The 14,908-nt window shown below is 41.9% G+C and overlaps 1 protein-coding gene across 2 annotated transcripts in view; it reads left to right on the forward strand.

Moving 5' to 3' along the window:
* slit1b (slit homolog 1b (Drosophila)) overlaps positions 1-14,908 on the forward strand; it is a 76,175-nt gene that overhangs the window by 35,378 nt on the left and 25,889 nt on the right. For both annotated transcript variants that reach the window (XM_039800816.1, XM_039800826.1), the window contains 13 exons: positions 1,023-1,094; positions 1,703-1,774; positions 2,180-2,251; positions 2,784-2,947; positions 3,044-3,191; positions 5,297-5,368; positions 8,264-8,335; positions 8,897-8,968; positions 9,407-9,550; positions 9,666-9,829; positions 11,459-11,482; positions 12,423-12,567; positions 13,733-13,807. In XM_039800816.1, the coding sequence (XP_039656750.1) occupies positions 1,023-1,094; positions 1,703-1,774; positions 2,180-2,251; positions 2,784-2,947; positions 3,044-3,191; positions 5,297-5,368; positions 8,264-8,335; positions 8,897-8,968; positions 9,407-9,550; positions 9,666-9,829; positions 11,459-11,482; positions 12,423-12,567; positions 13,733-13,807 (1,296 nt within the window). The remainder of the gene's footprint in view (positions 1-1,022; positions 1,095-1,702; positions 1,775-2,179; positions 2,252-2,783; positions 2,948-3,043; positions 3,192-5,296; positions 5,369-8,263; positions 8,336-8,896; positions 8,969-9,406; positions 9,551-9,665; positions 9,830-11,458; positions 11,483-12,422; positions 12,568-13,732; positions 13,808-14,908) is intronic.

The raw sequence follows: 14,908 nt of genomic DNA on the forward strand, positions 1-14,908 counted from the left end.
CACACACACACACACACACACACACACACACACACACACACACACACACACACACACACACACACACACACACACACACACACACACACACACACTCACTCACACACACTCTTCCATATAGTTTTTCCTTTATCAGCTGGGTTCTGTTGTTGTTGTTGTTCATCGGTCCTTTCCTACACTACTTATAGCATTGTATCTCTCTCTCCACTCGTCCTTTTTGTTAGTAGTGAAGTCGGCCTGTTGGAGCAGTTGTGACCCTCTCTGGTTCCTGAGCAGTCTTTATTGCTGCATGCCCCCCCACTCCCAGATCCCCCTAGACTGGAGGAAAACAATATTAAGCTAAAGAGGAAGCAGTGTTTAGATTGGTATGAAACTAGCTGGTAATGGTGTGGGTCAGCCCTAGTGATAGTGGGTGGCTGCAGGATGACCCAATGTTCACCGGAAACACTACTGGATATTAAAATCTAAAGCGTTAGAGTTGTATCAATGCTGTAAATTCATATGCATTACAAATGGGGTTTTTCAGGCTGTTCTAATGTTTATTTTTTTCTTCTTTGTAATGTATTTGCTTCCCACTAAGTCATCTGGCTTTCATTTTCAGATGGAGAAGGAGATATGAAGGCTTTCAGTGCTTTAATGGCATCAGCAATACAATAACACAATATTGCCGAAGCTTAATTGAATAATCAGATTACATAAATACAATAAAGTTAGTAAAAAGAAAACATTAAGAAAAAAAAATCATGTATTAAGTCCTTCCCAAAGCTTGGGTTTTGGGGTGTGAGCTCTCTCTCTCTCTCTCTCTCTCTCTCTCTCTCTCTCTTTCTCCTCAAATTATTAATTCAAATATGACAGACTGGTAGGACCAAACATGTGCTACTGTACCAACGCATTTGCGAGGATTGCTTTTAGTGTGTTAACAAAAACAGTTGAATGTGCAACAATTAAAAATCAGTCAACTAAGAGTCAAATTTGTATCTTTTAACTGCAAGTTTCTCTCTCTGCTCCTTGGTTTTTTTCAGGGACCTGAGTGAAAATAGCATCCAGGCCATCCCAAGGAGGGCCTTCAGAGGAGCCACGGATCTCAAAAACCTGTGTGTGAAAGTAGAGACACACACACACTTTCAGTGTTATACACTAATTCAGAGAGCTTTCACCCTGTTATCTCTCCTGTTTCCTCTCCTCTCGCTTCCTCTCCTGTTTCCTCTCCTCTTGCCTCCTCTCCCTTTTCCTCCCCTCGTGTTTTCTATCCTCCCTCACTCCTTTTTCCTTTCCTCTTGCTTCCTCTCCTTTTTACGCTCCCCTTGATTCCTCTCCTGTTTCCTCTCATCTTGCCTCCTCTCCCGTTTGCTCTCCTTTTGCATCCTCTCTGCTTCCCTCCTTTCTCCCGGTTTACTCTCCTCTTATTGATCCATCCTCCCGTCTCTTCTTACACTTACATTTCATTTTCCTCACCTCTCTCTACCCACTTCTCACTCACACACACAATACTAATACCACACAAATAAAGCACAAATCAGAGAAAACAGTTGACAACATCAAATACACAATCAAAACATGTCATATCCTGTTTGTACTGATAGGTTTACGTTAGATGTACCAAAAGGATTGATCACTTGATTGATTTATTGATTTATTGGTTGGCTTAACTGATTGAGTAAATATGTTATTATTGTTACTAATATGTTCCTTTCATTACCAGTCAGCTGGATAAAAACCACATCAGCTGTATCGAGGAGGGGGCGTTTAGAGCTCTGCGATCTCTGGAAGTACTGTGAGTATTTTGAAAAGATTAAACCTGAAGGAGTTCAGATTGTTCGGCATCTCTCTGGGACCATCACAGTCAAATTATGCTTTCGTGATTTCTAAATCCTGTTTCTGTATTTATTCTTTCCCTCGTTTTCTCTCACTTTCACTTACTGTCAACGTTTTAAATTGTCTCTCCTTTTTGTCACACCCACCTTTTTTGATTTCTATCTTGTCTTTTTGTCCTCACTCTCCTTCTCTCACCCTTCTCGTCCATATCTCTCCTAATCTTCTCCTCCCTCACTCTTTCTTTCTCCTGTCCTCTCTCCTATCTTTTCTCACACCACTTTTTGCTGTTATTTTTATTCCTCTCTGCCTCCTCTTCTCTCTCCCTTTCATTGTTTCTCTATTTCTGTCTGTCTCTCTCTCCCAGCACTCTGAACAACAACAACATCAGCAGTATTCCAGTCTCCAGTTTCAACCACATGCCGAAGCTCCGCACTTTGTGAGTCCTTCACGTCAATGGACTATGTTACCCAGAATGCCACATTTTGAAAAAAGAACCACAATGATGGCAGATTCTTACCAATACTTGTTTCTTTTTTTTTTTTTTACTTGTCTCCTTCCTTCCCCCTTTCATTCTACTATTTCTCCTTTCTTAACATATCCTGGTTCATTTCCTCTCTTCCACACTACTTCTTTTCCTACTCCGTTATGTCCTCCCACCTATCCACTCCTCCTTTTACAATTTCCTTCTCTCCTTTGGCTTCTTTTTCCACTCTCCTTCCTTACCTTTCCCTTTGCTTCCTACCTTCACCCCTTCATCTTTTTCCATTCTCTTTCGCCCCACTCTTCCCCCCTTCCCCCTGTACACTTCCATTTTCTGCCCTCCTTCTTTTACGTCATTCCCCCCTTATCCCTCCTTCACTTTTTCCTCTCTCCTTTACTCCCGTCTGTCCCCTTTCCCTCCCTTCCACTTCCTCCCCTGATCTCCCATCTCTGTCCCTTCTTCTATATCCTCCCCCCTTCCCTCCCAGTCGTCTCCACTCCAACTCCCTGCGTTGTGACTGTCACCTGGCCTGGTTGTCTCCATGGCTACGGCAGAGGGGGGCTTTAGGCCTCTACACTCAGTGCAGCTCTCCTCCCACGCTCAGGGGCCTCAACCTCGCCGAGCTGCGCAAGAGCGACTTCGCCTGCTCAGGTACGGCAACCCAGACAGGGACACACAGCACCCTCAGGTCCGAGCGTGGCTGATGAAGGTGGACTTGGATCAGTTTTTTGTCTTGTTTGTTTGCAGGCCAGGGCGGCAGTGCCTTCGTTCAGCCGTGCAGCCTGGCGTCCGGCTCCTGTCCTCCGATGTGTTCCTGCAGCAACAACATCGTAGACTGTCGAGGGAGGGGCCTCACTGCCATCCCTGCCCACCTGCCTGAGGCCATGACTGAGATGTAAGTTTCCCAGGAGTAGGGCTGGCTGAAATGGCAAAAATCTATTTCGATAACGATATATATCACGATATAGCACGTTTTCTGGTAATTCAGTAAATAAATAGTCTATGTGAAATAACCACATGGTAAAGCTTTTTTTTTGTATACTCCTGTTAAATAAATACTCGACAAATGAAAAGTATTTTCTCATATTATTATGAACTTTGGTGCAAAATCAGAAACGTAAAGAGTCGTCCAAATCACATAAATATCGCCCAGTAGGGATGGAAATGGAAATGGAAAAAAGGACTTTATCTCAATATATCACAGTGTCTGCTCCCATATGATAAATCATGGGTTATGTAATGCAGTTGATGTTAACCACATTGTGTGGTAATGTACAAATGTAAAGTTTGATTATAAAACCAAAATCACAATTTTCAAATATTCCCTCAGGTATTCCAGGTAACATTTTCGGAGAAGTTTGAGTTTATGTGCTCGTTAATTTCAATTTAAACAACGTAATTGTGTATCTCGAAATCTCCATATGATTTTTTTTTCATGATATCGATTTCATTGAAAGACGATAAATCATCATATTGAATTTTTGCCCAACCATACCCTGAAGTTTACATTTTAACTTTTGATCCAAACATTTTTGATCCCATGTTTTTTTCCCCAATATGAGTAGTAGTACAATTGAACACACACTGGTTTTGAGATACTTAACTACACTCTCTACATAAATCCTGCTGCACCTCAGCCCAGTGGCTGACGTTCAGTAGCCAGACGGGGCAGTTTATCACGGCGGGTGGTAAGAAAGGATCTAATAATAAATAGACCATACAGGCAGTAACGTGTACTTTATGTATCAGCCGACGTGTAAAGCGTTCTGATGTGTGATCCAGCATTAAAGGTTTGACGTGCTTGTCTCCACTGCAGCCTAGAGAAATAAAGTCATGTCTGCTGGCAGAGAGGGGAACCATTGTGAGGGCTGAGTGCTACCAGCACACTTGCACAAGACAAACCAGAACACACAGTACTGTAGATGGGATGTTGCCTCTCTGATTAAAGCTGCATGAATAGAAATCTCTGCCAACCACAGTTAGACTATTATGCCTGTTGGCTGATATACAGGGCCATAAAAAGATATTTTTTTAATATTTGTGAAATATTTTTCGTAAGAAACCAGAATACAGATGCTTTTTGTTCTTTATTTTATATAGCTGTCCCAAAAATGTGCAGTATTGCCGATCTGCAGCATCTTGGCAAAAATATAAATATTGATTTAAAATCCAAGGCGTAGGTGAAGCAGCATTTTATCTCAGGAACTGCTGCTGAAAACATGATGACTCTAAATATTTAGGATGTAATGTCACAAAGGAAGACGCCGCCCACATTTTTGTAAATTCAAACTTTTATTTCTCACATTTCTCATAAGATATAAAATATTTTTAGTTTCGCTTTGAATGAGAATCAAGCAGTAATAGCCAGCGGTGGAAGAAGTATTCAGATCCTTTACTTAAAAAAGTACTAATACCACACTGTAAAAATACTTTACAGGAACAGGTACAAGGAAACAAGGAAAGGAAAAGTCCTGCATTGAAAATGTTACTTAAGTAAAAGTATGTAACTATTCAATGCAGAAAAACCCTAAAAACTGGATACGAAGAAAGGGTCGAAAGCATCAAAGTAGCATTAAAAGTATAAAAAAAGCTTCAAAATCTAATTCTGTGTTTATTGGTCTGATCATTTCAGCTGGACTGTAGGCCGTTATATTGTTGGGTAGTTTCATTCATAATAAGTAAATAATATGTAATATTAATAATATTAATAATATAATATTATAATAAATAACACATGTCTTTTGTTACTTACAGTAAGTACAGTATTGGAGTCAATGTACTTAGTTACATTCCACCACTGTTAATAGTTAAAGGGGAGCAGAGCTTTGAATGAATGTGCATGTGGACAAATGTAGGAGTATGAATGGAAACTGCAGACAGTCCAGTTGATGGAAGTAACATCCAGCTGCCAGCTGTGCTGTGGTGTGCAATGACCTAGAGGGGGCAAATTATTATATACTTATATGTCTCTCTCTCCTCTCCCCCTCTCTCTCTCTCCAGACGTTTAGAGCAGAATGGCATCAAGTCGGTTCCTCCGGGCGCCTTCACCTCCTACAAGAAGCTTCGTCGAATGTGAGTCCTCTAAAGATATACTCAGTCATAAAAAACTGTGGAGGTTTGAAAAGAAACAACACATTTTGGATTAATGTCGCTGATTCTTCCACTTTTTGGACTTTTAAAGTGCTCATATTATGCTGTTTGGCTTTTCCCTTTTCCTTTATTGTGTTATATATCTTTTTTGTGCACGTTATAGGTTTACAAAGTGAAAAAGCCCAAAGTCCCCCCCAAAGGGACTTACCATCTCCAACAGAAAACACTGTTCACCAACTGCTCCAAACAGCTCTATTGTAGTCCAGCCTTTACTTCAGAGACAGACGTGGTCACTTTGTAACACTACGCTATCGCGCCTTTAGCTGCTAGCATAGCACGCCCCTATACTCTTGCTTCTGACTGGCTAGTAGTCCTTACCTAGGTACTGTCAGGGCACGCCCTCATACTCTGCTTCTGACTGGCTAGTAGTCCTTACCTAGCTACTGTCAGGGCACACCCTCATACTCTGCTTCTGACTGGCTAGTAGTCCTTACCTAGGTACTATCAGGGCACGCCCTCATACTCTGCTTCTGACTGGCTAGTAGTCCTTACCTAGGTACTGTCAGGGCACACCCTCGTACTCTGCTTCTGACTGGCTAGTAGTCCTTACCTAGCTACTGAGCATGTGCGACTCCCAACAAAGATGGAACAGAAGTGAGCTGTCTCACTCTGTAGCTAAAACAGAGAGCTCAACACACAGGGTGAAAAGAGGAGCTGCAGCAATGTGCAGTACAACACAAATATGGTGTTTTTTGAAAATTAAACCATGTAAACCTATTCTGATATAACCTTTAAATACAATTATGAACCTGAAAATGAGCAGAATATGAGCACTTTAATATAAGACAACATTGCATTGACTGAACCTCTAGCCAGGTTAAGTAAAGATAGAGACGGATATACAGTAGATCCCATGTGTACTGGGAAAGTCTCAGAAGAAGGAGCTGGGGAGAAGGACGTTTGGGCTACCTCGCATAGACTGCTGCCACCAGAAATAGGCAGAAAATGTACCAATGAACTAAAGGAAAAACACATCATGAGAAGTCCTTAATTTAGAAATGCACTAAGTCAATGAATCGACTAATCATTGCAGCGCTACTTGAAAGCTTTTAATGTAACCTGTACTTTTGTTTATGAATCTTTGAGATTATGATATACAGTATTTATTTCACACTTGAACTTCTTTTTTGTTATATTTTATATTTATAACATCAGCTCTAACTGATTTCCTTCAGCTTCTTTGAGTTGCAGTGTAATTATGACCGTTATGACACCAATTGGTTAAATATACATGTTTATTAAAGGAATACGCCACCGTTTGTTGAAATAGTTCTTATCACGGTCTACCCTGGCTGTAGATAGGTGGGCCAACGCATTTTTCGTCTCAGTGCAAGTAATTAGGTTGTTGTTTTGTCTTTTGTTGGCTCACTTTTACTCACAACATGCTAACCGGCAACATAGGATTCCATTCACTACGCTAAGCTAACTAGCGGTGGCGCTGCCGGTGTTGCACCGGACTAAAACAATGCATGCACAAAAACTGCGTTGGCCCACCTATCTACAGCCAGGGGAGACCGTGATAAGCCCTATTTCAACAAACGGTGGCGTATCCCTTTAACAGGAGGTAGTTTGAAAGTCAGCCAGACTAACACCATCTAGCCAGAGAAGCTGCGGTTTTATGGCTCCACCCCGTAAGTTTGATATCCCTCTCAGCCAATGAGATTACAGTATATCGGCCGCTGAGGGCCGATGCCTCTGGGGAAATTGTCAGTGTTTTAAACTCTGATCTGCCAACTGGATCGCTCTCTGCTTCCTCTGTCTCCACTGTTCACCGAGCTGTGGTTTTCCTGCTCGACATAACAAACTGCCCCGGTGGATTTTCAGCATGGAGGAGCGCTTGATTCATGTCAGCCTGCCAAGCAATGCAGTCCCCATCAGAGGGCCTTTAAGGCTCTTGCATGATAAATCAAGCACATATCACTGTGATCCGGTGAATATGTTTAAAATGCGCATTTGACCACAATAATAAATATGTATGCAAGTGTCGCTTTGTGCCCTGTTTTAGTTTTCTTCTCTTTCTTTGTGGCTTTTGTTCTGTTCACTCTCGCTGCTTCTTTCTTTCTCTTTTCCCTTGCCCATTTCCATCCTCAGACACTCTCTCTCCATCTTTGTCTCTCTGTGGTTTTCCTTTTCCTCTCAATCTCATCCTTCTCTCCCCCCTCGTCCTCTTACATCATCACTGTGAGATGAGATGAGATGAGACGGCAGTTGATTACATTACCAGGCTGGTTGAGGTGGTTTGTTTTAAAATGTATTGTGACAGTTGAGCGACAGACAGGTGGCAGCAGAACAAGGATTTTATAATCTGACATGTTGTGTGGTTTGGCCCGGGCCAGACCAAATCAGAGATGTAAAAAAAAACTTGAAGTTTGCCAGCAGAACACTCACTCTCTAAGAGCCTGCCTTTCACATAAAGTGGCTTTCTCATTTCTCAAGTGATTTGATTTGAGGATTAGAAAAATGAACAATAAAGCCATTCATGTGTGTTTATCCCCAGAGAATAACACATGAACATTTTTCATAACCAAAACAATGCATCATTAAACACTTTCTCATCTCCTTCATCCCTCAATAATAATATACTAATAATATAATATGTTTTTTATATGACACTTCTGGTACAAATAAAAAGGTTTTTACAACAACACAGTCTGACCATGATTTGGCCTCTGGGAGAAATCAGCCAATATTTCTGATTTCCGGGCTAAGGCTTCCTCATTCGTCATTGTTTCTTTCATTCATGTGTTTCTGTGACTTAAGTGTGTGTGTGTGTGTTTGTGTGTGTGTGTGTGTGTGTGTGTTTTATCTATTTCCCAGAGACCTGAGCAACAACCAGATATCTGAGATCGCTCCTGATGCTTTCCACGGCCTCCGCGCTCTCAACTCCCTGTGAGTAACAGAGTGTCTCAGTGTGTGTGTGTGTGTGTGTTTGTGAATAAACTGTTGGAGTGTTATGAGAGTGCCTTTTCCAATATGTGTTTACATATGTCTGTATTATGCCTGTCTATACCTCCATATGTTTGCACCGCGTGTGTGTGTTTGTGCGTCTGTTGGTATGAATAATTCAAAAGTGGCGCCTGCTCTCTGTAAACAGAGATTCTCTATGAACTATCAGGGCTTACACAGAATCACAGCGGGTGGCCTGCGGGTCTATATATGTGAGTGTGAGTGTGTCTGTGTGTGTACATATGCCTGTACTGTATTTGCGTGTACTCTGACATTAATCTGTTCTGTTTGCGGATTGTGTGCGAGTGTGTTTTTGCGTGGAATGTGTGCCGGGTTATAGTGGAGTATCGAGCCACCTAAATGTTTTTACCAATGCAATAAAAGTCTTTCTGTTGTTTATGATGATGCAAATTGATAAGACATCATAGTAACTAGTTACACACTGATTGAATACACATGAATCCAAGTTTTAATAAAGGAAAAAAAAATCTTCTTTGTGTGCAGGGTTCTGTATGGAAATAAGATCACTGAGCTGCCCAGCGGAGTGTTTGATGGCCTGGCCTCTCTGGAGCTGCTGTAAGCCCAAACCACAACATGCATATATATTAGTCTGAGCTGACATTTACACTGACTCTGTGTTACGCAAATTCATTTCAGGTGTCAAAAAGGCTCCAAAGACACCATCATTTGTTAGATTGTTGGATGGAAATGAATGTGTCTCGGTACAGTGTTTGCCAAATCAAGCTGATGTAAATCTGTTTCTCATAACATGCTGTGATGTTACTTTCTTTTTCGATAACACTGCCAAACGGTATTATCCTCTTTTGTACCACACAATGCATTTCACATGCGGAAGCTTCAGTTGTAATAGTTGTGTCAGCAAGAATGAGGACGTTTTCCACAAATAGAGACAAGACACAGCTTTTCCCACCCTAGATATAAATCTTGTAATAAAAACCGCTTTTGTGAGATGTCATCAAGTTCATTATGCTAATGTTCTCTTGTGTTTATCAGGTTGCTGAATGCCAATAAGATCCACTGCATCAGAGCCTCGGTGTTCAAAGATCTGGAGAACTTGGCTCTGCTGTCGCTGTACGACAACAAAATCCAGAGTCTGGCAAAAGGCACCTTCGGCTCGCTGCGCAGCATCCAGACACTGTGAGAAAAAAAAACGCACACACAAATCACATGCTGTTTTAAGTTCTGTTATGTTCTGTTCCACTCCATTCAGTCCGTTCTGACTGATGTCCTGCCCCCTGTGATTTCCCATCAGCCACCTGGCCCAGAACCCATTCGTGTGTGACTGTAATGTGAAGTGGCTGGCCGACTTCCTGCGTTCAAACCCCATAGAGACCAGCGGAGCGCGCTGCGCCAGCCCTCGCCGCCTCGCCAACAAACGCATCGCACAGATCAAGAGCAGCAAGTTCCGCTGCTCCGGTCAGTGCCTGTGTCTGTGTGTGTGTGTGTGTGCGTGTGCGTGTTGTGTGTGTGCGTGTGCGTGTGTGTGTGTGTGTGTGTGTGTGTGTGTGTGTGTGAAATAATGAAAGACTTGAGTGTGAATTGAGACGGGTAGTGACAGTCTGGTTTTATGGCTTTAAGATGAACTGCAGCAAAGCTTCCCTCAAGAGACATATACAGTGTGTGTAAGAAATGCAAATCATTATCCTCCCAAAAGCCCTTTTGTCATATACATGTGCTATTAGCATATATATTAGTTTGTGACGTTCTGTCAGGCACATTCCCTTCTCTGTTCACAGTATAACATCCAGAGTGTTGCACAATGATTCATCCAGAAAAAGCTGAACCAACAAGAACTTTCCGTCTCTCGTCGGTTTTCTTTGATACAAAATATCATCGAAGGTCATATATTCCAGTTCAAAAGATCTGTGATTGGGTACTGTTTACCCCCCCGCCCCCCGTCTCAGACTCGTATCTATGGTGTTTTTTTCTTTCATAAATCGATGCTATTGGTCACCCTTAATGTCTGCCTGGGGGTTTTACAAATAATTAAACAGTGACGACATGATTTTGTCTGAGAAAAATAGCTCAACAAAATGTTTTCAAATTAGCCTTTTTTTTTCATTTCCTGAAAAGCAACGGTTTTGGACATACAAGGTTTTCGCTCAACAGCGACAATATGTACTGTATGTTTTCTAAGAATAACAACGTTATTTGAAAGCTGTTCATTTTGCATAATACTTCTGTGCTGTGTGGGTGTAGTAACCATTGCAGCCTCTAGGGGTCCCTGGTAGGGCTTGGACTTTAATTCTTGTGACATGAAGTGCAGGAAATGTTCAGGTCCCAACAGCAAAACAAACAGTACAGCAAAAACAAGTTTTATGTTTTCATTATAGAGTTATAGATCTTAAAATGAAGCATAAAACTTATTTTTGTTGTTTTAGACCTAAGAGTCGTTATTAGATGCAGATCTCAAGTTCACCTCAAAAATGACAAAACAAATGCAGTTAACCGCTAGTTTAGAACCAGCTGCACTGATGAAAGGGAAAAGCGTGTCGAGTGTGGGATAAAAAGAGACTGAAAGAAATCATGTGTTTATGTGTGAAAGGTTACAGTGTTTGTTAGAAAGTGTGACCGAGTGCGTGACCACATTATAAGACTGAAGCGAGTTAATCACATCGATTGTAACTGGAGGCCTGTGACTAAAAGCTCCTGGTCATTTCCTCCACCCACACCATGCCAGTGTGCGAAGCCAGCCCCTGGCCGGTGAAACCATGGCAGGCTCTTTGATCACCACATAAACTGCTCCACGCTGCTTTAGTCCACTGCCAGGCCTGGAAAGCTGCACGCAGGCCGACGCATCGCTTCCAGAAAAACGGCAAAACGTGGATCTGGACACAGATTGTTTTTACGCCTCCTTTCATGTTTAAAAATGTTAACGTTTGCTGCTGCCAGTTTTACACAAGACCTCCCCCAGGAGTGTGTGTCTAGTGTGTGTGTGTGTGTGTGTGTGTGTGTGTGTGTGTGTCTGTGTGTGTCTGTGTGTCTGTCGAAACTTTCAAACCGTTTGACTGACATGGTTTTGTTTCTTTTTCTTTCACATAACAGCCAAGGAGCAGTACCACATCCCAGGTGATTATTTGTGTGTGCATCTTCTAGTATATACTTGACTGCCAAGCCTAAACTGCACATGCCTGATCAAATAAATGTAACCCAAACAGCTTGACAGGATTTAATAACACTAGTATGCCCCCACTGCATAGTATTATATTGCATATTATTACCAGAACAAGATGCGGCTTTTAAGTCTGTGGTCTTGCCGTTTTCTCTCAATGTTGTTGAGAACTTGTCAGTTCATTCTCCTCTGGATGGACAGGGACATTAAATGTCTTCAGAGGCAAGACCTGACCTTCTTTAACATCTACTATTCACACAACAGTGGTTTGTAATCCTAGTTATCTACTTTGGCCTGTGATATGAAGTTAGACCTGGGTTACATACAGACTTTCTTTTAGTTTGTGATACTTCAAGTGAGTAGAATTACGACTATTTTTATTCCTGTTCTGTTTGAGTGAAAGGAACAATCTGTGGTCCAAATGTAAACTAAAGATCGCCCACTGCGAGAATTCAAAACAAGCCGTTAAGAATTGATTGAACTGATTGACTAATAACATACGTATGACAACTGTTTTTGTAGATATAAAATCAAAAATAGTTTGGCCCCTGGGTGTCTTGTTTTTAATCTCAAATGTATCCAGGAACTAATTTGGGCAGATTCAATATCTTCTGCTTCCTGAAAACCTTTCAATCTTTCTAATCAAAAAAAAAAATTGAAGCAAAGAGAGAGATTTGCGTGTTGGTGTGTACATCCAGTCAGGTTCATATTGATATCTGAATGAAGGAAAGAACCGTCAATCATTTACAGACTACCACTACAAATGTATCCATGGCTCCGCCAGACCACTAAGAGAGAAATGAGATTGTTGACCCAGTTTGACCCACATGAGTCCTTTTTGTCTGTCCCCCCCCCGTGTGTGTGTGTGTGTGTGTGTGTGTGTGTCTGTGTGTCCAGGTACTGAAGACAGGCGTCTGAGCTATGAGTGTAACAGTAAGCCGGTGTGTCCTGCTAAGTGTCGATGTGAGGCAAACGTGGTCGACTGCTCCAACCTCCGCCTCACCAAGTTCCCTGAACACCTGCCCTCCTCCACTGAAGAGCTGTGAGAAACTTAAACACCTGCACAGAACACACACACAGCCTAATTAGAGTCCACGGTTAGCAGAAGCCTAAACTATTAGCAACATTTTCCCTCCATCTCTGAAACCTTTCGACAAAATCAACACACGTTTTATTGCGCTTATTGTCAGACTCTCATCTAGACTCTTTGAGAAGTCTGTCTTCCTTTTTTGGGGTCGCTTTTCAATGTAGTGTGGAATCTTTGACCAATGCCTACCCCAGCTATGCAGTATACTGCAATTTCTTTTTGCTTATCCGATTCAATTCAATTTTATTTATAGTATCAAATCATAACAAAAGTTATCCCAAGACACTTTACAAATAGAGTAGGTCTAGACCACACTCTATAATTTACAAATACCCAACAATTCTAGTAATTCCCCCAAGAGCTAGCATTTAGTGCCAGAGTGGCGAGGAACACTGATAACATACAGTGTATTTTGATACTGGTTAGGGCTGGCTCTAATGATTATTTCCATCATAAATCAATTAGTGTTGGGTGTTTGTTTGTTTAGTCTATAAAATGTCGGAAAATATTGATCTTGAGTTTAAGAAGACCTTAAATTGCTTGTTTGGTCAAATCAATGATCCCAAAATGTTCAATTAAATGATTTAAAACAAAGAAAAGCAGCAAATACTCTCTTTTGAGAAGATGGAATCAGTAAATGTTTGAAGGTTTGCATGATATATGACTTAAATGAATGATTGAATTGAATTTCCCATCCAATTTTCTTTCTATCAATTGGTTAAGTGTTCCAGCACTAATGCCAATGTATTTGTGATTAGGCTATATCAGCCTTATTTATATATCAGGCTGGCTGCAGTATACACGGTTACAGTGTGCCATATTCTATTGGGGGGGATGCTTTTATTCAAAGAGCTAGTCCCAGCAGGGTCGACAGTGTTAAAGCCATACTCTGCAAAGACACACACATGATTAGGCTCCTATGCATGTACATACACACACACAGACTGTGTATGACTACACACACAGACACTTTATGGATATCCATGTTGACGTGTTGTGTATGGACTCATACTGCATGGATGCACGCTCAGTGGACAAACACACACATTCCGAACCGACTCTTGTGCTAATGATGTTTTTGCTCCGTCCTCCTCATGTCTGCTCTCCGGGACCGTCCCAGGCGCCTCAACAACAACGACCTCTCCGTGCTGGAGGCCACCGGGGCCTTCAAGGGCCTGTCGCAGTTAAAGAAAATGTAGGTCACTCAGAAAACTTCCAACAATGACAAATACCCTTTCAATCATCAAAGGAAAAGTCCAGGACATCTCATTGTCTGGTCCTCTGGTTCCCAAACTTTTTCACATCAAGGACCCTAAGCCTGACAGAAATGAGACCACAGACCCCCATGTGACAAGAATTTGACCCAGGGTCCCCCATCTGATAGGGTTAGGGTTAGCTTTGTTTGCTTTTAGATGGTTTATTGCAGAAAGTGTATGAAACCCATGATCAAAACAGTCATACATCCTGTTATTGTGTTACATATGGTTGGAATTAGAGTAATAGAATAGTCCGCTTTTTGCTGGGGAATCCCTGAAACCCCTAGCCTTGATGCCAGCCGAACTTAGCCCCGCCCGCAACATTTGAGGTCGGGAAGTTGGGTCTGGACTTGATCCGTTGTGGGGCTATGCTCAAACCAGAGCTGTTCGGACCAATCAAATTGTCAGGGCGGGCTTTATACGATGATGGACAGATGATCACCAGTAACGTAATCGACCACGTCACCAAAGAGCGCTCGGGTTGAATTCGTTTACAACAAAGATTCGGCAATCGCGTCTGTTATAGAAGATATCGACAGCGCATTCATTTAAAAAGAGGAACAGAGAACCGCGATCACGTATGTATACACATTAACGTCCGCACGACACGGAAACTGCCGTCTCTGCCTTAGCTCTGTCAAAGTCTGCCTTAGACTTGCAGCTTCTGTGACGCCTGTCTCCGTCTGATTGGTTGTAGGTCTATCCAATGGAGTGCAGAGGCATTTTCTTTTCCTGGTTCGGTTGAAACACCCCCCCCATAATCACAGCCCAATGGAGCAGTATCATACTCAGATTCTGAGTATGACGACGTCAGGCTATGAAACCCCCTCAAGAACCCCACTTTGGGAACCACTGGTCTAGCCTTCACCATGACCATGAAAGAGGTTCAGACCAAATGAACCTGAGTACAGTACTTGATTTATAATGTTTTACTTGGACAAATTATATGGAGAAAGTACTACAGTAACAATTAATTTCACCACTGGAAAACGTATCTCCCAAAATGTTGAGTGCTGACAATTGGGCTGGCTGACTTCCAC

This window comes from Perca fluviatilis, chromosome 1, assembly GCF_010015445.1.
Source record: "Perca fluviatilis chromosome 1, GENO_Pfluv_1.0, whole genome shotgun sequence".
Classification (NCBI taxonomy): domain Eukaryota; kingdom Metazoa; phylum Chordata; class Actinopteri; order Perciformes; family Percidae; genus Perca; species Perca fluviatilis.